The sequence below is a fragment of the Martes martes genome (assembly GCF_963455335.1).
Source record: "Martes martes genome assembly, chromosome: 9".
NCBI classification, from domain to species: Eukaryota; Metazoa; Chordata; class Mammalia; order Carnivora; family Mustelidae; genus Martes; species Martes martes.
In genome coordinates this window covers 5,210,051-5,235,421 of record NC_137896.1, presented here as the reverse complement: position 1 = coordinate 5,235,421, position 25,371 = coordinate 5,210,051, and the positions used below count along the sequence as shown (strand labels likewise).

Here is a 25,371-nt window from a genome sequence, read left to right as displayed (position 1 = left end):
CTTCACTTGCATGAGCTCATCTGATCCTTCACCACCCACCCTGGAAGGTGGAAACTATTATTAACCCCACTTTCCAGATGAGGGACATTAAGTGACTCACCCCGGATCATGTGGGTAGAAACAGTAGAGGTGGGGTTTGAACCTGGTGAGTCTGGCCTTCTGAGTCCAAGCTTTAACCATCAGCTGTGCCATCTCACTGAGTGCTAAGCTTCACCTGCATTCTGGGGGGAAGCAGAAGCTGGAGGAAATAAGGGCACAAAGTCCCAGATTTTGGGGAGAGAAAGATAATGGCAAGCCTGAAACTGGGTTGGGTGTCAGTTAACAGAAAAACCAAACTTTGGCCACCCCAAGCCAGCAGGGCAGACAAGGCAGAGAAGCACAGGACCCATCAAGGTCAAGTTGGAAGATCTAGACAATATCCATGAGTCCAGGGAAATGGCCACTCTGAAGAGAGGAGTCAAATCTACCTTAGCCCCATTTTTACTTCATCTCCAATACGTTCCTTGGGAGCATTTAAGTAAAAAGAAGAGTTGAATGATTCTATTGTCAAATAAGTTTAGAATTCCTCTATGCTCTGTACCCCATCAGGAAACTCACAATGGATATTTGCAAAATAAAGATTCTGATAAGTCCTGCAGAGAAATCTGCTTAGTTTATCCAACCTCGCCCTTCTCACACTTAACTGATCATGAATGCTTCCCTTTAGCCTGGGACACCCACTGACACTTCATGGGACACAGTCTGAGAAGTTCTGGCATACAACAGGGATTGCATTCTTTGTCTATAAATAATCATCTGAAAATAATAAATCTTTTCAACTTTGTGGACTACAGTCTCTGTCACGACTATGTAACTCTGTTGTGATAGCATAAAAGCAGGCCTAGATAATATGTCAATGAGTGTGGCTGTGTACTAATAAAACTTTATGGACACCAAAATGTGAATTTCATGTAATTTTACATATCATGAGATAGTCTTCTTCTTTTGATATTTCTCCTCCATTTAAAAATGTGAAAACTAGGGACGCCTGGGTGGCTCAGTTGGTTAAGCGGCTGCCTTCGGCTCAGGTCATGATTCCAGCGTCCTGGGATCGAGTCCCACATCGGGCTCTCTGCTCAGCAGGAAGCCTGCTTCCTCCCTTCTCTCTCTGCCTGCCTCTCTGCCTACTTGCGATCTGTCAAATAAATAAATAAAATCTTTAAAAAAAAAAAAAATGTGAAAACTAGTTTCAGCTCACAAGCCACAGAAAAACAGGGTGCAGGCTGAATCTGGTCCACTGGGCATATAGTTTGCCAACCCAATATAGAGTCATGGAAAACTCTAGCAGTTCCAGGACCTCCCCTCTTTATGTGTCATGGAGTGGGGAAAGAGGAGGAGAGGGGGGCTGAAGGCTCCACCACTAGAAAGACCAGCCTGGAAGCGAGACAAGCAGGGTCCTAGACTCTGCTGCACCTCCTGCATGGTGCATGGCCTCAGGCCAGTCTCAGACTGAGGGGGCAGTTCCAGACCAAAGCAGTGGCCTCTGATAGGAAAGAAGAGAGGCACAGCCCAGCAGCAATAAAACAAAAGGTGAGACAATTTGGCTACATCACCCAAATCCATTTGGCACCTGGCATTAACCACAGTAAAAGAGAAAAATGAAAAACTGACAAATTATTTGCAACTCAAATCACAAAGAGCCAGATGTCCTTAGAATATAAGGAAGAAAAAGACCAACGTTCTGTCAGAGCAATGGCAGAGGGGATAAATGCATGGCACGCAAGGAGATGACTGCAAGCAGTGCACCGGAGAAGGGGATCGGCCTCATAGAGCAGAGAGGAAAACAAAGCAAAGCTACAAGAGCCCATTTGTCATCTCCCTGATTAACCAAGATGGACAAGTTTGGGAATGTGTACTGCCAAAGAAGGGGAAGCAGGTGCCCTCATGTGCTTCTGACGATGGAGCCCCAAGGAGGGCAGACTGACAACACCTGTCCAAACTACGCACAGATAATGTCCGTTTTGGGTATTTATCCTAGGGCTACACTCAGTGGACAACGACTGAGGTTTTCCACTGCAGCCCTGTTCGTAAGAGCAAAGGACCAGAAAACGCCTATACGTTCTTCCCAGGAGGGCCCCAGATAAGTCAGTGTGGGTGGCAGGAGCAGTGTAACGACACCAACACCATGAATAACAAGAGAAACAGCCCTGGAGTAGGGCGTGTATCCCAGGCATCAGGTCTAGACTCAGCTCTGCCTCCCAACACATGGCCCAGGACCAGCAGCCTCTGCGGCAGCCTCTCCTCCACTCCAGGCTCACTCGATCCAAAACTGCATTTTACCAGGATGCCTGGGGGGATTCCTATGCGCACCGAGGCACTATCTTAAAACTCTTTCTGTATTAACACCCCCTGTGGCCCTGTGTATTGGAGAGGAGGAGGTTCTGAAAGGTGAGGGAAGTTGTCCAAAGTCACAAGGCGAGTGAGTGGCAGGGCTACACTCACTGCACGTGTACACGACAGCACAAAAGCCCCTAAACAAACAGGGCAGCTCGTCCAGGGCGGCGAAGGGCCAGCCGTCAAGGTGAGTGATAAAAAGCAACGCGGAGAACACCGTATATGCTACGTTACTACTTGCGGGAGGGAAAAAATAAAAGCAAAACAGAGTCTATATGTAGTTGTTTAAACACCCAGAGGGCATCTCTGAAAACACAGCCAGGAACAGGGAAATGGCAGGTGCCCCCGGTGTGGAAGTGTGCTGCTCAGGCCGCCCCCGGGAGAGCCGCACTGTTGCGCGTATCTGTAACTTGCATTTTGAGCCACTGGCAAATATTACCTACTCTAAAATAAATGTGTTTCTAGTTTGTGATTTTTTCCCCTGAAAGCTGGTATAAGGAAGAAGCTACCCACCCAAAGCCATCCCACACTTAATAAGAAACACGCTTTGGGGGACGACGTGGGCACAAGCAGTCCCATCCGAGTTCCCACTCGCCTTCTGGTCACCCTTGTCCGAGCAGGTGGGTGCCCGCAGAGAGTGACAGCGAGGCACAGGGCGACACAGACCAACAGTGGATTCTCCAAGTGTTTGGGACTCAGAACCACATTCAGGGTCTCTTGGAAGGGGCTTCATGCCTTCCTTGTACCGGTGCTGTGGTCCTTAACTGGGACAGTTTTGTTCAGCAGGGAACACTTGGTAACACCTGGAGACATTTTTGGGAGATGCTACCGGCCTCTAGTGGGTAGAGGTCAGGGATATTGTTAGACATCTGCCATGCACGGGGCATGCAGGATGTCCTCCGTCTCCGGGGGTGGGGTGCCCGGGTCAGCACGTCTCAAATGCGTAATGTGCTCAGCGAGCCCCTGGGGCCCCAGGCACAGCGCTGGTTCTAGCAGGCTTGGGATGGACCAGAGTCTGCATTTCCAAGACAATGCTGACCCTGCCGGTGCGGGACCTCACTCTGCATGAGGCCCCACCTGAACCAGCTATGGCCAACCGTGTAATCATCTCTTGCAAAGGGGGTGGGTGTTACTTTTGCTTGGGATCGAAAGGCTGGACGGTGAGTACTGGCTGGTGGGGGCTGGTGGGCCTGTTTTGACGGAAGCAGGCATGAGCTTGCCGGGCTCCTGCATGATTCCAGGAGCACAGGCTACGTTAGAAGCGGGGAGGTGGTGGCCAGACACCTACCATCCAAGGTCTCCACGCAGAGCTGCAGGCCCAGATTGTGCCGTGGGTTGACCACCCAGTGGTTGCTGGTGGCGGTGATGTCGAACACCAGCCAGCCTTCCTCCGAGGCCCAGAGCGTGCGGCTGTCCAGCAGGAACAGGTCGGACTCCCTGCAAGAGAGGAGGAGAGACCCAGGCTCCAGGTTAGCAGGCCATGGCTCTGTCATCCTGTCACCGGCCAGCCACTGTTGGAGAGAAGGACCATGTGGAGTGCGGAAGGCAGGAGGAGGGCCACCAGGCTCCCAAAAGTGGGTGCATCAGAGCAAGATCCAGGCCTAGAGACCCCCTAGTAGCTGTGATGGGGAAAAGTAGTGTGGAAGAGGCATAAAGAGATACACACAGGGGACAAGGAGCTGCTCCGAGGCAAACTCACCCTTCACACATGTTAGGTGGCACACCAATGGGACAGGGGACAGGATGGCAGGAATTTATAGCCTCTGTGCTGCTGGGAGTCTCGGGGAGGAAGCCCACACTTGTTAGATTACTCACCATGTGCCAGGTACTGCCCCAAGAATTCTACACACATTATCTCATTCAACTCTCATGACCCTACAGTGTAGCGAGACTATCATCTCCACGGACTATGGGGAGGCCATGACTTGCCGCAGGTCATTTAGCCAGGACGCCACTGAGTTAGGGTGTGAGCTCAGGTAACTGAGCACCAGTGAAAAGGCTCTTCATTTCCATGCCATGCAGCTTCTTCATAAGCCCTCCAAGCATTAGGAGCTGAACTCCTAGACTGACATTATTTATAGAGATAACCGTTTAATCCTCTTTTTCTCACATTTTGCAGTAGCAAAAAAACTACAAATGACATTGTAGTGTATGGAAGATGGATGGGTGGGGATGAGAGGATGGGAGGGTGGATGGATGGGTGGATGGGTGGATGGAAGGATGGGTGGGTGGGTGGATGGAAGGATGGGTGGGTGGATGGGTGGGTGGGTGGGTGGGTGGATGGGTGGGTGGGTGGATGAGAGGATCGATGGGTGGATAGATAGGTAGGTGGATAGGTGGGTAGATGGTTGGTGGATGGATGCATGGATGGATGGGCAGTTGGGTGGGTGGGTGGGTAGGTAGATGGGTGGATGGAGGGATGGATGGGTGAATGGGTAGCTGGAGGGGTGGATAGTTGGGTACATGAATGGGTAGTTGGGTGGATGGGTGGTTGGGTGGATAGGTTGGTGAATTTTTACCTTTGTGATAGTAGAATTCTAGTACACAAGGTCTCATAACATCTTACGCAGTTTTACTTAGAAACATTCGAAGTTTCAATATTTTGAGTCTTCAATAATCAGTTAAAATATTTGAGCCCACCCCACCATCGTGCCAGACACCGGGGTACAATGGGGAACAACATCTAAACCCCCTGCCCCGGGACATTGACCATCTCCACCCCGTCACACCTGGAGTGATCTAATTTTCTGGGGAATTATGGTGAATTTTCTCTGACTACTGAGCACTTACCATGCGCCAGGCTCCAGGCTGAAATGCCTGACCAGCATCAGGTCATCACTGCATCCTTACAAGTCTGTGAGGAGGATATTAGGGTGCAGACCCCAAAACCGAGGCTCCAAAAGGCCCAGTTGCTTGCCTGGGGTGACTAGGGTTCCCTGTGGGCTAAGACGGAGCCAAGGCAGGGCTGACATCCAGGGAGATGGCCTGCAAGCCCACGCCTGCCACCACCCAGCAACACAGTTCCTCTGGACACTACCTCTGCTCAGCTGCGGCTACCGGCATTTCAGAGCCTCTGGCAAATCGCACTCACTGCGCTATAAGGCACTGAGCCATGGGCTGGACGCCAAGGAGCAGGGGACCCCCAAGACGAGGCACACATTTCCTATTGGCCCCAGTCCCCGATTCTCCTATTACCCATCACCCCATCATTCATCTCTGCCACATGGCCTGGAGACTCCACATTTGTGAGGTTGCCGAACTGTAATTCTGCTGCCTGCCGAAACACACGGACGTCTACCAGTCACCTTCGTGTGTGCAGGCGTCATGAGAAGGCACGCAGAAAATAAAGCAGTAGTTTGAGCCAGCGTTCAAATTTACTTGAAAGCAGAGTCCACTGGAAATGTACGGGGAGAGTCCCGTGTCCTCAGAGAGGCGGACGCAGGGATGGAGAACCAGCTTCAGCGAGAGAAGGAGCCAAGGCAGGTGAGAGGACGTCGGGCTGTCTCGTGGAGCACAGCTGTGGACGGCAGGAACCTGAGCTCTACTTCTCTCTGGGCATCGCTCCAGCCCAAAGTCTGAGAGCAGAGAGCCTAGCTGGCCGAGTCAAGGAGGTGCCCAGCCCTTGGCCGTGGGAGGGCAGGGCACTCCACGGGGATGGGACGGCCTCACCAGGACCGCAAGACAGAAAGAGGGGTTATCGGCATCCGTGTCAGTGAAAATCTCTTTGTAGGTGGTACTCAACAATGGCCAGAACCTGATTGAGAAAATACCGAGTTGTATTATGCAACGTGTGGGAATGAACCATGCCTGGGGATCTCCTAGCGAACACAGGACGGTGTACTGTCCCCTCGCCAGTCCCTCTGAGCCCACTTCCCGCTCTGACACACAGAGAGGCTGGAAGACGCTAGAAGGAGCGATAGCTTTTCGGAGCCACAGAGGATATCGGAGACGCTAACTTGGCCCGGCCCGTCCCAGCGGAAGAATAACAGGGCAGCCTTGAACGACCCCGTCACTTCCACTTCTTCCCTGGCCCCTGGATGGGCAGTTCCAGAACCGACTCGGGGGACACCTGTGCGGGTGTCCAGCCTGCAAGCCAGAGCTCGCTGCTGTCCTCATCTCCAGTGTGCCTCGACGACTCCCTCCGGCTACCGGGCCCGCCGGCACTGTCAGCGAACCGTCAGCTGTTCTCAACAAGTAACAGCGAGCAGAAACTCCGGCCCAAACCAGAACAGCTCCCCCGCTCAGACCGGCTCCCCGGGCCCCGTAGGAAGCGTCCACGCCACGGCCCAGAAGTCGCAAGCCTGGGTGGTGACTTTGCTGGAAAATGTTACTTGCCGGAAAATGTGACCAGATATCTGGGTAAGCCCTCATGGGCAGTAAAGCAACGAAGAGTAAGTTGGGGCTCTCGAACAGCGAACGCCTTGCCAAACGATACTAAACCTTCTTATTACAGGCTGTGACACTGAGCACCAGATGGTACCGGCCCGCGTTGACTCATCCCATGAATCAGCGGGAACACACCGGAGCCCCTCCCCCGGGCCTCAGCCTGCGGTCTGTTCCGGGCCTACTTGGAAGATGCAGAGCCGCATTCGAAGGCAGGACACCTGGGGCAGGACACCCTTGGCGAGGCTGTGCTTCTGCACCCAAGGTCCAGGCACAAGGTTGGCCCACAGGAAGAGACAATGGAGGAATGGCTCTGAGACCGAGTCTGCAGGGACAGGTGGGAGAGTGGGCTCTTCTAGCTGTGACCTTGAGCATCTCATTAGAGCACAGTGGTTCTCACACTGGGGAGGACCTCTGTGACGTGTTATTTACCTTGAACACGTTGGCCCCCCTGACCCAGGCCAGGTGCAAGCAGAGGAGGGGAAGGCTTGGGGTGACGGTCCCCCAAGGAGCCCGACGGCACCCCCCCACCCTCAACCCTGCTGGAAATCCAGGTGCTTCCTTCATGTCAATGCTCTGGGACCCCCAACCGTAAGATGGTTGTTCTCCTTTTACAGATGAGGACAGTAGGCTCTAGAGAAGTAAAGCACCACCCACGCTCAGTGACCTTAAAAGGGACAGAACCGGGCGCAGCATTGGAAGTCTGACCCCAGACTGTGAGCACGTGAGCCCTGTCCCTTCCTTAACTCACCTCTCACCAAAGGATAAGAGACACAGGAGGTGGCTGGATTCTGCGTGATGCCTCTTACTCTCACAACATTGTGTGGAGCAGAGAAAATGCTAGAAAGTATGAGATCTGGATGGTGGCAAAGGGAGGAGAGTAGGTTGAGCCAGCAGATTGCTGGGCCTCAGTTTCCTCCTCTGTAAAGTGGGGTTAATGCCGCCTTCTTGAGCAAGTGGGGAGACCCAAGTGAAGACCAGCTTGGCAGCAAATTCTGAAGGCTTGTCGGGGCACCCTGCAGTTACAGGAGGCAAGCAGGCAGGAACAGGAGCACGTTCCCTGCTAGATATGGATTCCCCAAATCCACAAGTCAGTAGACTGTACATCCATTCAAAGAATGTGCACTTCAACCCCAAAGTGGATCTGACAGGATGGTCAGAGTCATAGACTTTCTGTAAATGGGGCCACCCACAATTCCTCCCATCTCGGTACCCACAGGCAGCTCTCCCATAAACCAGTGGGGGCTGCTCCCCACCTCTGAAGTCTAGGCTGACCTTGCAACTTGCTGTGACCAGTAGGACCCAGTGGAAGAGAGGCCCTGCTCTGTCCAAGGGTTAGCAGTTCTGTTTTTGCTCTCTGGGAAGCTAGCCGTGGATCCCGAAATCAGACTTCTGTGCTAAGAGAGAGACTGAATGGAAGGGGGCAGAGGCCACGGGGGAAGAGGGTCTGGAAAAGAGAGAGAAAGAAACCCAGCCGGCCCCCAGATGACCACAGCAGATGCTGTAGAAAGTACAAGAACCTCAATTAGTGTCCTAATTGAGCCCTGCCCAAATTCCTGAGCAACAAAATGACTGTTGAGTTACACGGTGTTGTGGGTAGTCTGTCTCTCACACAGACAGAACCCAAACCATGGTTATGCCGTTTATCACCAAAAAACTGACAACCACCTACTAAGAAACACTGGTAAGACATGGTGGTATGTACAAGCTTCCATACAGATCAACACTCCTTGATGAGGGGGAGGTAGGGTGTTAAGCAAAAAGGCGTTATGAAACAGAATGTGTGGCATGTATGTTTCTGGAGAAATACGAAATGCTAAAAAATAAGAAATAAGAAGAAAAGAAGAAAAGAAAAATAAGAAAAACATAAGAAAAATAAGAAAAGAAGAAATAGAAAATTGAAGATGCACAACATAACAGAAATGAAAAGTCTTTCTCACCCCCGATCCACAAATGGTTTTGTACTGTGTTTTTACCCAAATCACCAGATTATCAACAGACAATTCCTGCTTGTACAAATCGGTCAAGAAAACGGGAGAGGACGAGGTGGGGAATCTAGTCCACCATGGCTTCCAACAATGGACACAGCTGATGGGAACAGACGTCTCTATAAAGATACACGAATGGCCAGTGAGCCCATGAAAGGATGATCAGCATCGTCAGTCACCAGGGAAACACAACTCAGAACCACAGTAAGACAGCACTTTCTCCCACCGGATGGCTAAAACCAAAACAGACAGTAACAAGTGTTGACAAGGATACCCAGTAACTGGATTGCTCATCACTTCTCATGGGACTGGGAAATGCTGCCGCTGCTCTGGACAACGGTCTGGCAGTTTCCTGAAAGGTGAAACACAGAGCTACAATTTGGGGTAATTTTACCACCCAACAGAAATAAAAAATAAATCCATGCAAAATCTTACACACAGATGTTCATAGCAGCATTATTCATAATAGTCCTGAAAAGCAGAAACAACTCAAATATCCATGTTCCGATAAATGGATAAACAAAGTATGGCAAATCCACACAATGGGAAATTATTGGGCAGTAAGAAGGAATCTTCAAGTGACATCTGGTACTATACGGATAAACTCGGAAATCATTACGCCGAGTACAAGAAAGCAGACACGAGACCGTGTCTGGTGTGAGTCCATTTCTATGAAATGTCCAGAGAAGCAAATTTACAGAGACAGAAAGCTCAGTGGTTGCCAGTGGCTGGGAGGGGACGCATGGGGGGAGGGTGAGTGCTAATGGGCATGGAGTTTCCTTTCGGGCTAATGAAAATGTGGAATAGGGGTGATGGTCCCATAGCTTGGAACAGACTAAAACCACTGAGCCACTTTACAAGGGTGAACTGTATACTCTGTGAATTATATCTCAATAAAGCTTTATTTTTGAAAGGGATAAAGCCTACTGAAGCCTGAAATACAGAACACAGAGCCATTATGCCATAACACGTTGTCCCCTCTGCCCGTGTTCATCAGTAGCATCTAATTCAGTGGGCACCTGCTGTTTCTGAAAGAAGCAAGATTGACACGGACAACCTATTCCCACGCTCCACCGGACCGGCATGATGACCCCGAGGGGAGGGAGGTGGCCCGGCTCGCAGCCCCCTTCCATGGGTGTGGACCACGTGCCTGCTCCTCCAGGCTCGCGGAGGGGCCACAGAGCTGGGACGCATGTGCGGCCTGCCTTGCCAAACCTTCTCCAGCCGCTCCCGATGAAAGCAGCAGCCTCGAGACCCCGAAGGTCAACGGCTCCCTCCTGAAACCGAGCTTGCCCCGAAGCCCTGCTCTCTGTGAGGCGTGAACCGCCGGTGACCCCAACGTCGTGGCACGGAGGGGTGTTAATATTTAACCACCAGCCTGGGAACAGGGAGTTGCTGGGGCTGGCGGCCTCCTGCTCCCGGGGACAACCCTGAGAAAGCTGAAAGCTAACCCACAGGGAGAAGCAGGAGGGTGGCCTGCCACCACGAGAGCTGGTTTCCAGCACCTCCCACCCCACCTCCCCTGGAAAGTTCCACGACGCTGGAAAACTGGGTATTTTTAAGTCTCCAGCGTGGGAAGGTGGAAAGTCCTTTTTTTTTTTTTTTTTTCCCTCTGGCTCCTTAGAAATGATTCGAGACAGATCTCAAGGGCCTTCACCATGACCCACTCCCAGAGCGGGATGATCCCACATGAGATGCGGAGAGCCCCTCCCAGACTAGAGCCTCCGGGAGATCAGTGCACCATCCAAACCAGCCCCAATCAGGACAGCCCCAGAACCCGCAAACCAGGCAGCTTGGAAGTCTAAGGATTTCTCTGGGCCGGTGCACCCCAGGCAGTAGCAGGAGCCCCAGGGAACAGAAAACCCAGCTGGACCCCACCCCGTCCCCAGTGCCCATGGCCTCATCACTGGAGACAGCCCCCATCCCAAAGCCACGTGGGGACGAAGCCTCCTTCCCCCTCCTGCCTGAGGGTCCCAGTGGTCTGGGGTCTTAAGTGCTGAACAGAGCCTGGGATATCTGTTCCTGCTGGCTTAATTTTCAGCTGGGGAGGCCAGACCTGGTGCGCAGGCCATCAGTGGCCACACATGAATAGCCAATTCTGGGCCTCCGTCTCAGGTGGTATGACAGAAAACAGTCTCTCGCCATTCTAGCCTGAGACCCCACTTGGCAGTCGTCCCCCCACCCCCACCCCGTGTCCCTCAGACACAGCCCATCACCTTTGGGGAGCACCTGTGGCGGGGGCCTGGAAGGGCCACACCTGGAGGTACCCCGGGTTTCTGCAGGAGGCCTGGCTGGCAGCCAGGGGCCCAGCACCCAACACTGAGGCCTGGGAGCGCTCCTGCCGCCCCACTTGAGTGAGTGACATTCTCTCACCTAATCCTCCTTCCTCCAACGGGACACATAGGGTCAGGACCCCCGCTTTATAGGTGAGACAGTGAAGGGGTCGAGAGATTAAGAAAGTGTCCTCGGCCAGGGAGTGGCAGGCTCCAGATAGGAGCCACCCTTCTTTCCCACTGGGCACACCCCCCCCCCGCCAGGAATCCTCCCAGGAGTTAGAGGGCGCGGAGAGAATCCAGGAGAACGTGGCTGGCCCTGGGCCAAGTGACCCCCATCCAAGAAAGAGAAATGAATTTCTGACTATGTGCTGGGCAGAATAAACACACACACACCCCAGAAGCCCACATCCTACCCCCAGAACCTGTGACTTGTCGAGTCAAGGGGGCTCTGCTGATGTGATTTAGGGAGCCCCTTGTTGTCACCGGGGTCCCTATAAGGCAAAGAGGGTGATGCGCCAACCAGAGACAGACGTGTGAGGACAGAAGCAGTGTCACAGGGACGTGACTGCTAGCTGGAGGCCGTGAGCCAAGGAACGAGGGTGGCTTCTGGAAGCTGGGAAAGACAAGGCGACCGATGGTCCCCCCTGGAGCGTCCAGAAGGGGCTCAGCCCTGACACACCTTCAGAGTAATTCAGTGAGATCCGTCTAGAACTTCCGGCCCCCACAGACATAACATGACGAACGAACAGGTGCTGTCTCAAGCCACTAAGTTTGTGATTTGTCACAAGAGCCGTAGGAACGAACGGAGTTTCGTTCCTGAAACCAACCCCCAGGTCTCGGGTGCTCCTGGAGCCAGACACGGGTTCGGACTCCCGATGAGCCGAACGCATCCCCCAGGGAAGGCTGTTAGACCCCGATCGGGGGGCAGGAGGAGAGGAAGGAGTCGTCCACGGAAGCAGAGGAAGAAAAGCAGTCCAGGGTCTCCTGAGGCACGTCAGAGGGATGGGCAGAGCTAATGCAGCCAGGAGGGCAGGAAGGGCATTCCAGCTGAGGGAACAGGGGATGCAAAGCAAGGTGAGAGGGGGGAGGGGAGCCTGCAGCCAAGGCTGCAAGGTTCTGGTCCAAAGAGAACGGGGAAGGGGAAGCCGGGGGGAAGAGTCTCCAGCAGGGGTCACCAGCAGACTCCCCTCCCTCACCCCTGCACTGACCCTCACCCCCACTCCCCAGCTCTCTGGAACACTGCAGGGCTGGACACTTAAAATCTCCGCACACTGCACTACTGCGGGGCCTCGAGAACACTACTGCAGGGTAGTAGAAGACAGTAGAAGACAGAGCCAAGAGCGAGGGCGGTGGGGAACCCCCAGCTTTCCCGGGCTGACGTGATGTCACGGAGGGGGAGCGGGCATGCTGCTGCTCGGCCCGGGATGAGTCAGGCTGGGAAGCCAGCAGCCCCCGTGCACCTGGAGTGGGACCAGCACGCAAACACCAGGCCCGCAGGGGCGCTGGGACGGAGATCAAAGGGCCCACGGGGGAAGTTGGGCGTGGCGCCCCGGGGAGCGCCCCTCCAGGGCCCCAGGCTGGGGCGGACCCAGCCCAGGTCCCCAGCACCCCACCTGCGGCTCCAGGCAATGCCCTACCCTTCTACCAAGTCACCCAAACAGTCCCTGGCGTCCCCGGACAGGAAGATGAAGTCGGGGAGGTCCGAGGCTTTTTTTAAACACGCTTTCTTTAAGACTACGCATATCCAGGAAGGCTAAAATTAAGTCATTTGGGAGGAAGGTGGAAAAATACACAAAGAAGCACGGTACCCTCCGCCCAGGGCCAGAGCATGAGTCGCCAGCCCACGGTTTCCCCACCCCAGAGCCATCTGTCTGTCTTTCTGACTGTCTCTCTCTCCCTCCTCCCTTCCCGTCCCTGCCCCTTCGTCTGGGCATTCACGGGACAGTCAACAACACTCCTGTCTACAGTCCAGGAGGCCCATGTTGTCAAAAGTCAGGAAGCAGATCAGCAGCCATTAAGGTCGGGGCCTCAGTTTCCCCATCTGCAAGAGGAAGGGTCTGAAATTTACCAAGGTCTCGAAAACTGCCTCCGTTAATCGAATACCCAAGAGAGGAAAATGAGACGGTCGAGCATGCAAAGGCTCTGTATTCGAATAAGGGTGGAATGCACCACATAGCACCACATCACCCCCTCCTTGAGAAATTTCAGAATGTGCATTAGCTCTTTAAAGGCTCTGAGAAGTCCTGCTGCAAAGGAGGTCCACTCTGGCTTTGGCATGTGATAAAGAGGCTCTCAAACATGTGCGTGCCCACGGGTCATGGAGGCAGGAAGTGGACAAGGAGGAGCAGAGCTAAACATAGAAGGTTCTCCCCTATCGGGGATGCAGCAACCGGCAGGAGAAGACAAGGAAGAGGTCTGAGTGAAGTCCAGAATCCTCTGTGTGAAGAAGCCCCTGGTTGGACCTTGGGTCACACTTTGGGTGGGCAGGGACGTAGGTATCATAACACAAGGCTTTGGGTCTTAGGAAAGTTAAAGTAAAATCCCAGGGGAGTGACCGAAGCCTACGTCTGTCCTCAGCTTCTTTTATTTATTGAATGGGTTAACTGTGAGGGCTGCTCTCAAATGGATTAAATGGGATGACAGAGTCAGGAGGGCCCAGCCCGTGTCCAAGGCCCGTGGTTCTGGGCTGGAGCAGACCTCAAAGGCAGTATGAAACTCCCCCCGCCCCCCCGATCTGAGCTGCCTCAGCCCCAAAGCAGGGAGCTCACAACCCAGTTGGGCCCCTCACTCAGGATGCAACGATCTCGGAACAGGCCTGGCTCCTGATACGGAGAGGGCCTGCTGATTCCCAGGACAGCTGTGAGGCAGGGGCTGTGGCCCTTTCCACGGGTGGGAGGCGAAGGTTCAGGGAAGCCAGCCATGGTTCTGGTGGTGGAGGGAGAGCTGCCACCAGGAGGGACCCCGGGGGGCCCTACTCCCCCCTTCCTGACCCGACCTCCCCCGTCCCCAGCAACCCGCGAGGCCTTCAGAGCCTCGTTATCTGAGTAGATGACTGCTCTGCCTTCAACCCCTTATTAGCTCTTAGAACAAAAAGCCCGGAGTCCCTAACGTGTTCCCCCTGCCTCCCCGACACCCCCTGTCATCCCACACTCCTCCTGCCCGGCCCCACAGCTCCAGCCTCCGCCTACACAGGCCCCCGCAACACTGTCCCCCGCCCTTGAATCTCCGTCACACCTGCGCCTCCTTCGGCCCCCGGGGAAAATTCCACCGACACCCGAGAGGCACGTTGTCATGAGACACGCTCCGAGCCTCTCCTTTCCAGCGCTCGGGCTGGTGTTTAAATTTGTCTGCAGAGGTCTTTGGAGCGTCCTCTTTCCCGACCGGGATTTTGAGCTCCGAGGCCACAAGAACCTGGCCTGCTTTGCCAGCCGCTGGCGCAGCCCAGGCACCGAACACACCGCATGGCACGCAGTAGGTCTCAGTTTTCTGTTGAGTGAACGTGCTTGTGCCACCGGTGCGCTCCTACCAGCCCAGGGGGTGGTTTCTGGGCTCACGTCCTGTCGTCTGTGTTAGTAAAAGAGGAAAAGCAAATGTTTTTCTTTTTCGAGTGACTCTAGTGTTTTCAGCAATGGATTCACCCCCAGTTCCCAGGGCCTCAGGCCACTGCTTCCCCCTACCCCACTGCCCATGGGGGGTGCCCGGTCCCGGCCACCGGTGAGCCCCAGGCCCTGCACAGCCCACCCTCCAGGCCTGCCTGTGCCCTCGGGGGGCTGCCGGAGGACCCAAGCAGAGCCCCGGCGGGCAGCTGCCGGGAGTGTGGGCTTCAGCCCTCCATGCCTGTGCCCTCGTCATCGCCAGCACCCGCTCCTTCATCGGGATGTCTCCGGGGGAGCCAGGAGGACGCGGACGGACAGGAAGCCACAGCCAGGAAGAAAGCCAACGGCCGATTTCCTTTTGGCCCCAACTCTTGTTCCCCTTTGCTTCCGGTTCCAGGGTTTGGGCCCCCGAGTAACCCTAACTCCGTCCAACCGAGGCACAAGCCACACAGACACCCAAGGACAAGAGGTGAGCCGTGCTGGTGACGTCAGTCACTGAAAGGCCTCGGGGTGGGCGGGGGGGGGGGGCTGCCGAGACACGGGGCCTGCTGGGGAGCGCCGAGGGGCTTCGGAGGCGGCTCTGGAAACCCGCGGCTGGGCGGCTGCGTCCACCTGGCACCGTGAAGGCAGGCGGGGGGGACTCCCCGGCCGGCAGACTCGTCTCCCCAGCCCTTCCCCGGTTGCCCCATTTCCTCCAGCCTCCAGCGCCAGACCAAAATAGACCGAGGTCAAGGCTGCCTCTTCCACGCACACTCAGGGAATAAACAAACCAACACAAACACAGCTTTCACGCTGGTCGTCCTCCCTACCTTTCTTTCTTTTTCTTTTTTTTTTTTTTTTAAAGAACCACAGGCTGTTTTAAGATTCCAAACCCAGAGGCAGGGAAGTCGAGCGAAGCGGGCAGACGACGGGGAAGGGAAGTGAGCCTTGCAGCAGGGTCTACGGGCAGAAACAGGGATCACGATCGCCAGGTTCGAGGCTTCCAGAAACGAAGGCCAGATGGGAGCACCTCCATGCAGAGTGGGACGGGGTGTCTCAGACTTAACTCTGGCCGCAGATCCTGAAACGGAAGATCGGTGGCCAGAGGGGAGGCTGAGGAGACAGCTCGCCGAGGGCCCCACCGGCCGGACACCCCATCGTATCTTCTGTCATATTTTCGGGACCCTCCCCCAGAGGCAGATCCCGAGTCAAGGGCTCAAATGCAAGTAGCCCGAGAGCGCGAGGAAGGGAGGGAGGAAAGCCCCGACAGGACGCCGTGTGCCGCTGGGGCTCACACCTCGGGCCCCCAGGATGAGGGTGAACACCACTCCGCCTGGTGCTTCTCAAGGTGACAGGAGAGTGCGGGACTGATCTACCGGTCCCTGACCGCCGGCAATGGAGGGCTGCTCCCGGGGGTCTCGGCCCCTCCGTGGGCTGCAGACGTTCCCAGGATCAGAGAAGGCTCTCGGGCAGGAGAGGCCAGTGCTGGGCGGAAGCTTCCGGGTCTGTGGCCACCTCACTGAGGAAGGATGGAGGCTCTGTCCGAGCCCCCAGCTGGCGAGGCCAACATGACAGGAGTCATGCCCCCCGAGGTGGCTGGAGGAGGAAGACCGCGGGCAGGACATCTACCCAAGACACCCATGGCCATGGTGCCAGCGAGAGGAGAACGTGATGAGGAGGAAGGCGGCAACACCCTTGATCGCCCAGGAAGCAAGACTTGGGGGGGGTCGCAGGTTCTCCTGGAAATTCAGGGTCTGGACATGTACCCCGGGCCCTCTGACGGGAAAGGGATCCGAAGCAGGACTCTGTTAGCAAAAGCTTTCCGAGAAGAATCCCCATTTCCTTTCCTTTGACAATAGGTTTCTTTGGAGGCTCTTGGTTCTGGCTCTTCGTCACCTGACTCTCGAACCACCCTGCCCTCCCTCCTCCACGGCCCCCATCTGCGGACCCAATCCCCGAGCCAAAGGTCAAGTGCAAATCCCCAACCCCACAACATCCAGGGGAGAAAAGACGTCTGCTTTTGGACCTAGGTATCATCTTTAAAGAGTCCTTAATTTAGCCCTAAAGAAGAGCCGGTGGCAAAGGAAGTCCTATTCCTTAAAAGGCTCTTACAGTTCAGTCTTCGCTCAAGAAGCAAAACCGTCTGCTCTAAGCCGGGCACTGGAGGGAGGGTGGTTGAAAGCCCCAAAGGTTACGGGTGCTCCAGGCTGAGGACCTGGTGATCCTGACTCCCAGAGGCCCAGGTTCAAAAGACAGCGGGACGGCACCGCGATGGGGGAGTTGAGCTTCGTTTTAAAGCAGGCGGTGCCACGGGGGCTGCTGGCTGGCCCACTCAGAAGGAGCGCGAGGCTCTCGATCTCGGGGTCGTGAGTATGAGCCCCACTCCGGGGGTGGGGATGACTGAAATAAATAAATACGCTTACAAAATAAAATACACAGAAAACAGAAAAACTACAAAAACGGTCCGATTAAAAAGATGATAGGTAGGGTTGAGACAGACCAGCAGTAGCGGGAAAGGGTTATGCACACACACTCTGCGAAAAGCCGGTCATCAGAAACGGGCAAACTCCAAGAAACTCGTAGGAGGAGGTGCCTAAGGAGACAGGACGAGGAAAAGTCAGGTGGTATCCCGCCGGGGTGGGCGGGGGGCGGGGGGGGGGAGTGGTGGGAATCCTGCAAGAGAAGAAAGGCCGTGAGGATGAAAACAAAAGGAGTCTGGATAAATGACTGACCTCAGTTAAGGATAACAATGCATCCGCATGGGTTCTTTTTTTTTTTTTTTTTTTTTGACAGAGAGGAACACAGCAAGAGAGGGAGCACTAGATGGGGAGTGGGAGAGGAGGAAGCAGGCTCCCCGCCGAGCAGAGAGCCCGATGCGGGGCTCGATCCCAGGACCCTGGGATCGTGACCTGAGCCAAAGGCAGACGCTTAACCGACTGAGCCACCCGGGCGCTCCAACATGGGCTTATTTTTTATAGCAAATGCACCATACTAATGTCATAGGCTAATGGGGGAAGCCAGGTACAGTGCATATTGGAATTCTCTGTACCCAATTTTTCTATGTCTAAAACTTCTAAAAAAACAGTCTAATAAGAAAAAGTAAATTATATTTTTTTCAAAAAGCTGGTTTGGGGGTATAGGTGTGGGAATTAAACTAGAGTAGACCGGACAGACAGGGAGATGGGGTGAGAAAAGCAGGAGCTGGAAAACAAGAAGTTTCCAGAGCAAAGAGGTAGGCAAATGCCAACCTGGCCATACCACAGGGCGTGTGTGTGTGTGCAGACTTCAGTGTGTACCTGTGTATATGTCTGTGTGTTTTGTGTGTCTGTGCGCATGCGTATATGCCTTTGTGGATGGGCGTGCCTGTGCGTGTGTCTGTGTGTGTGCACGTGTCTGTGTGTGTGTGTCAATGTGTCTGTGTACGGGAGGAGCTGGAAATGAGCTGGGAGCTGGGCTGTGGAAGGCATGCCCCCAGACTGAAGTATTTCAAGGTAAAGCTGCAGGGTATGCAGGTGAATACGGCTGTCCGCAGACATCCACGCCCAGAGAGTTGCAGGACCCGTTCCACGGGCAGGGGGCCTGTGCCATCACTCAGGGGCCCACCCACAGAAGGACTCTCTGCATGGTTTAATGCTCTGCCACCACCGGCTTGAAATCCAAGGTACATTCTTAGCAAGTGGACCCACATTTTCACTTTGTTCTGGGTCTCATAAATGATGGGGCCAATCCTAGGTGCTAGTTTTGAACCACCAACTAAATGACAGCCACTTCCAGGACAATTCCAACTACGGACACTCTGGAAAAGGCAAAGTTATAAAGACAATTAAAAGAAAAACACGAGTCGTCGGGGTGTGGGGGAGGGGAGGGAGGAACAGGATGAACAGAGGATTGTTGGGGCCGTGGAAACACTCAGGATGACATCATAATGGTGGACACAAGCCGTTATATATTTATCAAAGCCCAGAGAATGGATACCTCCAAGAGGGAACCCTAGTGTGGACTACAGGCTTGGGGAGATGATGACATACCCACGTGAGTTCACCCATGGTAACAGAGTCCCACTCTGGCTGCGGGTGTTGACATGTGTAGGGCGAGGGGGTTTAAGAGGAAACCTCTGTACCTAAAATGTCTCTAAAATAAGATAAGAAAGGGGCGCTTGGGTGGCTCAGTGGGTTAAGCCTCTGTCTTCGGCTCAGGTCACAATCCCAGGGTCCTGGGATCGAGCCCTGCATCGGGCTCTCTGCTCAGCGGGGAGCCTGCTTTCTCCTCTCTCTCTGTCTGCTTCTCTGCCTACTTGTAGTCTCTGTCTGTCAAATAAATAAATAAATAAAAATCTTAAAAAAAAAAAAAAGGGGGGGCGCCTGGGTGACTCAGTGGGTAAAGCCTCTGCCTTCAGCTCAGGTCATGATCCCAGGGTCCCCGGATCGAGACCCGCATGAGGCTCTCTGCTTGGCAGGGAGCCTGCTTCCTCCTCCTCTCTCTGCCTGCCTCTCTGCCTATTGTGATCTCTCTCTCTGTCAAATAAATAAATAAATTTAAAAAATAAAATAAGGGGCACCTGGGTGGCTCAGTGGGTTAAAGCCTCTGCCTTCGGCTCAGGTCATGATCCCAGGGTCCTGGGATTGAGCCCCGCATCTGGTTCTCTGCTTGGCGGGGAGCCTGCTTCCTCCTCCTCTCTCTGCCTGCCTCTCTGCCTGCTTGTGATTTCTGTCTGTCAAATAAATAAATAAAATCTTTATAAATAAATAAATAAATAAAATAAGATTAAAAAAAATAAAAAGAATACACATGAAGACTTCTAGTCTCAACACCCGTTCTGTTGGGGTTAGAAATGAGAATTTCTGGGGGTTTTTTCTCTCTCTGTTTTTTAAAGATTTATTTATTTGAGAGAGAGAGAGAGAGAGCAAGAGTGAGTGGCAGGAGGGGCAGAGGGACAGAAAGAGAGAGAGAATCCTGAAGCAGGCTCCTCCCTGAGCAGGGAGCCCGATGTGGCTCACAGTCCCAGGACTGTGAGATCATGACCTGAGCCGAAGGCAGACACTTAACCAACTGAGCCTCTGTCGGGCACCCCTCTATGTTTCTCTTTAAACCTGCTCCCATGTGGTTCCAATGATACCTCAATTTGGGCCTTACAATCCCAGACCATGGGACCCATAGAAGCCCGTGAGCAGGTGCGTGACAGGTGCGAAGCAGTGTTTCGGGAGTGGAGAGCGGTCAAGGTGAACAGGAAGGTCAGAGGAAGACAGGGACGGGGTAGAACGTCCCATGCCGAGCATGCGTCAGAGTTAGCAGCACCCCCGAGGCTGTCCAGAACCCCAGCGTCTTAGACCCTCCTACGTGGCTCCACGGCCCCCAGGGAGCTTCCCTCCCAGATGCCAGCACCCACTCCGCCCATCAGCATCCAGACTGGAAGTGCCTGGGGACTGCCATCCCCGCCTCCACACCGGTGCTTCTTAACAGGGGGCGTCCTGCTCTCGGGGGACATGTGACAATACCTGGAGATAGTTTATGTTGTTGCCGCTTGGGGATGACATCTCACGGGTACAAGCCAGGGATGCTGCTGGCCTCCCCGCAATGCCCAGGACGGCCCAGCCCGTGCAGGGGTCCGCGGGGACACTGTGGCATGTCAGTGCAGCCAAGCCTGAGAGACTCAGCCTCCAGCCCTACTGACAGAGGTGGCAGCATGGACTCTGCAGCCCCTTGAGCCCTGACCGGGGGTCAGGGGTGCAACTCTGACTCCCAAAGCCCCTGCAGGAGGAGGGACCCTCCTGAGACTCTAGGTGGCCCGGCTGCCTGCCTTGGCCCACACGCTTCCCCGTGCTCCTTCCTTTGCTGGATACATTTTCTAATTACTCACTTGCACACATAATCCTTGTCTTGGGGAAGCTTCCAGGAAAGCTGAGCTGAGACCAGTGGTCAGCGGGCTTCACTCCACGGCAACTCACTCAGCCAGCAGCGGCTGCCTCTCCTCTCTGCCTGGGGTCCCGCTGAGGATCAGGCAGGAGGGAGCTCCGTGATCCATGAGCAATGCCTGCCTTGGATCCCGGAGGGGGCATGCGAGCCGGGTTGGCTTTCCTTCCTCCATTCCGGGAGTGGGAAAACAGAATGCCTTGGGCATTGCGAGGGGCTGGGGGGTTGGGAGGAGAAAATGGTGCTGACAGCCTGGCAGGAAGACAAAGGAAGGAAGAACCAGTGTTTGCAAGAACCTTGGGCACTTGCCCAGACGCCTATTTCCGCCATGAACTTGAAACAACCAAGGACTTCCATGAGCATGGCTGATTCCTTCAAAACATCATCCTCTGGGTAAGCCTGCCTTCCCCAGCCCCACTGAGTTCATATTTGAGCAGGCCCTTTTCTTCCCAGCTACAGATGACCGCTCATGACCAAATTGAAAAATATTAATTCTCTTTGTCTCCTGCCAAAAAGGCTAAAGCAATTACAGGCCCTGATATGAAACACAGATGTTAATACATTGGAAAAACAGGCTCCTATAGGCAAGCAGAGGTCCAAGTATGAAGTGCTTTTGGAATTAACGTGCCGATCAAGTTATACAGACAGCCCCCGATGCGAAAGCCATTCTCTCGAAATTCATTCCAGTGTGGGAAACCCAGGGCCACGGCACACATGCCGACATTTCCCCTATTTGCAGACCGAGAACCAATCTACCCTTGGGTACCCCCTGGCACACAGCTCTAAATAATATAATTATAATCATCACAGGGAAACCTCCCTAAGATCGAAAAGTATTATAATTACGGGCAATTTTCACTTTTTTGGAAATTGGGCTCAAATGCTGAAGAAAGACTGCAAACAAGGCCTTCTCAAGTTTCAGCCCTGGAAGAGAGAACTCGCTGGAAGGTTTACGGGACGGACGGACCAGTTGGAGGCTGGAGGAGCTGGGAGGAGCTGGGAGAGCGCGAGGCCGCCCTGGGGCTCCTCGGCCAGAACTCAGACAACTGGGCTGTCCCCAGCGTCTTCATGCCAGGCCCTGGCTCGGAGCGGGGGATACCTGCAGGCAGGAGGCAGCCATGGCCCCACAATTCAGGAAGTCCACACCCTGGGAGAAGGCTACACACGTTTTCCTCCAGTCACACACACACACAGGGTTTACAGAGCACCTGCTGTGTCCCAGGCTCCTGGTACAAAGAATAGGACAACGGGGAAAATCCAGCCAACTCCCACCCTCACGAGACACCTGTCCTTGCTCAGCCCCTGGGCAACTGTCAGGCTCAGATCTTTGGGGAGGCCCCCCCAGGGTCCCTGACCCACCCAGCTTCCAAGTGGTGGGATGGGGGTGGATCCAGGTGTCTCCAAATCCCCCAATCTTTCCCTCTTCATTGTACAGGACTGTGGGACACGTGGGCCGGGTCTTTTGTCTTCCCTGCCGTAGTTTCCTCGCCCCTGCCATCTCCTGATTCCTAGGATCGCGGTAAGGGCAAAGGAAGAAAAACAGGTCGGACAGGACAGAGATGCATGCTTCCTGTCCTTAATCCCAAACCTGGCACCGTGCCTCAGTTTCCCTGTCTGTGAAATGACATGGGTAGTGGTACCTCTCTGGGGAGGGGGGATGTGATGGGAAGGACTACAGAGTGCTGCACGGCACTTCCTCAAGGCAATTAGCTCTGTCATCATTGCCGTTCCAGGAGGCCGGTCTCTCCTCTCCGTTCAGAGAGGCGTCCTCAAGAAGGGCAGGGCAGGGGTCATGCACTGCGAAATGGAAGGCATCAGCCAAATGGATGCAGACGGACAAGCAGCAGCCCTCACCCACAGGCAGGTCTGCAAGGGGACCACTTCACGGGGGGACATCTGTTCACCTTGACCTTAGCCGTCAGGCGTGAAACCCACCTGGGGTGATCAGAATGGGGCAGAGGCGGCGGCGTGCCCTGTGGTGGAATCATTTGTGTCCTCTTGGAGAAAGACGGCTGGACCCAGCCACTCACCTCGGGAACCCTACCTGCCACTCAGCTGCACGGTGCACAGTTCTCGACGCCCTGGGAAGGGAGCAGGACAGAAATCTGCGCCTCCATGGGATGGATGAAGGGACTCATCCAAGGTCCCAGAGAGCCTCAAAGGAACAGGCAGGGCAGGGAGCAAGTCCACTCAGGGCAGCCTCAAAAATATCAGTGTCAAGGTGACACCAGGACCAGCTACATCAGAATTGCCCAGGCGGGACCCCAGCACCCCAGCTGTCACGTATTACCTGGTTCTGAATTCCACCTTAGTGTGTGACCTCGGGAGGGTCACCTAACACTCTGTGCCCCAACAGTCTCATCCTCAGTATGGGAGAACATGGACTTCTCAAGGTCATCAGCAGGAAGGAGGGAGGACGCGGGCCCTGGCTTGCTGAGCGCTGACTGGGTCGGTCACAGGCACAGAACCTGTCATCACTGATTTCCCACCAACCCGACTCTCCCCACAAAGCCAGGCTTGGGATGAATGATGGAAGGAAACAAAAGCACAAAGATCAGAAAAACCACCGAGGCCCACCAGTCAGCCACAGCCTGCGGGACCGGAAGCCGATGGCACTAACTGGACACAGTCTCTGCCCAGCAGGTTGTCCCTGCACGCAGGCTTCTTCTAGAGTGACCCCTCTGGACCCGGGAGGGGACCCCAAGGGGAACCAAGAGGCATCAGGGGCCTCTGTTCCTGTCCAAGTGGCTCCGAGCTGGGATTTGACGAAGGTGCTAAGAAACGTGCCAACGTGTCCTGGACCAGACTGCCCCAGGCCCTGCTCTCCCCTGACCTTCCAGAACGTCTGGTGGTGCCCAGGCAGCCAGCTGCTCCTTTCCTGCCTTTTGAAAAGGCTACAGGGAGCGGAGTCGGCCACTCCTGAGAAAGCAGCTCAAAACCAGAGCTCCCGCCCTGGGGCTGAGGTGTAGCGGCGGGACGTGCAAGCCAGGAGACGGGGAACCAGGCACGTAGGCCTTCAGGAGCAGCAGAAAACTGCTTCTGGAAGCTTCCGGAAGCCTCTGGAGCCGGAGCCCGAGGGCATCCCCACCCTCAGCCAGCCCCTTCCCTGTGCCACTGAGATTGTCCGTCAGGGTCAGGACCACACTTCAGGCTCGGTCCTACAGAGAAAAACAGTCACCTTTGAGAAACCAGGCTAAAGGGAACACAGGAGTCTGTCTGTCCCCTTCCGTCTCTCAGGCAGAGAAGATGGCTCACAGATAAGAGAGAAGAGAGCTCTTGGTCACCTGTCCGCAGCCCGCAAGCTATACAAAAATGCCCAGCCCCACCCCCAAGACTCTGACTTATCAGGAATTAAAAAAACCCTCCCCTCCCCCTCCCCCCATGATTCTAGCCCGCAGCCAACGGTGAGAACCAGAGCTGGGGAATCACAATCACCATTTGAGGCCCAGGTGAGGAAATCGGGACGCGTGAGAAGCACCACGGTGCTGCCATAGCCAAAGACGCGAGCCCCAGAACCCCAGAGACCCGAGTTCAAGTCCCAACTCTGCCACCTTCTAGTTGTGTGAGCCCAGGTAAGTTACTCCCTCTCCCTGAGCCAGTCTCTAGCTGGGGATTTTCTCTGGAAAATGGGGATACCAAGTTTTCCAAGGATCCTTTCCAAGGTACGTAAGGAAGCAGAAGTGGCCGGCACAGTCACTTCCAGAAAGCACCAAATGATGGCAAGCCTAGAGCAGGGGGTGGGGAGGTGCTCTGGTGCGTGACCGTGTCCCTCTGCCCAGACATGCTCACGGTGATTAAAGTCAGGAAAAAAGTCAGTCGTGCTACCAAGTCCTTAACCTTTACGTAGCACGAGGGAGACTGGCGAGGGGTCCGGAGAGCTGTGCCCCGGAGCCCTCAGTGCTCTCCCACTAAGACCAGCTCTGCACCCAGCACCCATGCACCTTCTCCCCCCACCCCCGTCTCCCTGGATGGAAATCACGAGGGCATCCCCTGGGAGCTTGCCAGAATGCAGAAGCTCATCCACACACACTCCCCACCCCCGCCCCAGAGAAGGTGAACTTGACTGCATTTTCACCAGATCCCCAGGAGCTCTGTCACCAAACTCAGGACAAGGAAGCTGCCGGGCTTCCTTCTCGAGAGGGAGGGGTCAGAGCTGCGGCAGGTGTGAGGGTTCTGGGGGTGCTGAGGACACTGCCAAGGAGCCCCAGGACGCTCCCTCCATTAGAGGAGCCGGGAGCGCTGGGGGATCCCAGGGAGGGCCACTGGGTGTGACAGAGCCCTCCCCCCACCCCCCCCGGCCCCAACCACAAAGGGACACATGCTTGCCGCCTCCCTCTCCTCGCCGGCCGGCTGCCCTGGCCAACGGCCCCTCGGCCCCCATGCCGGCCCGTCACAGGGACAGCTCCTTCTTCCTCAGTGACTCAGGCTGCGGCTGAGCCAATCTTGGCCCCGGAGACCACTCTGAGGTCACCCTCCTGGCAACCAAAGTCCCTGAGACCGACTGAGGGACACTTTTCATCTAGCTGCCAATATCACCTCGACCTTGGCAGTGACTGACACCCTTAGACGAGGTCCTGCTGTCCTAGCAGGCCTGTGTGCCGCCTCCGGGGGTTCCTCATAGAGCACCTGCAGCCCCCACGGATGGGGCGGCCTGGGGGAAGCAAGCTTGGACCCAAGGGGGGGGGGGGCACTGAGGATGGAAATGCCGCGTCCAGCCCAGAATGAAACTGATTAACTAATGCGACCCCCTGTAAGCCAGGCCCAAGCCGGTCCAGCCTGAGTCCTGGGGTTCAGAAGAGGAGGGAAGGCTCTGAGCCCTTGCCCCCCCCACAAGCACTACTCCCCCAGCAAGGCCACTGGAGCCAA

General features: G+C 55.0%; 1 protein-coding gene across 1 annotated transcript in view; it reads right to left on the bottom strand.

Annotated features, from left to right (window-relative positions):
* BMP7 (bone morphogenetic protein 7) overlaps positions 1-25,371 on the bottom strand; it is an 88,350-nt gene that overhangs the window by 26,495 nt on the left and 36,484 nt on the right. The window contains exon 3 of the mRNA XM_080813708.1: positions 3,662-3,810. Within this exon, the coding sequence (XP_080669834.1) occupies positions 3,662-3,810 (149 nt within the window). The remainder of the gene's footprint in view (positions 1-3,661; positions 3,811-25,371) is intronic.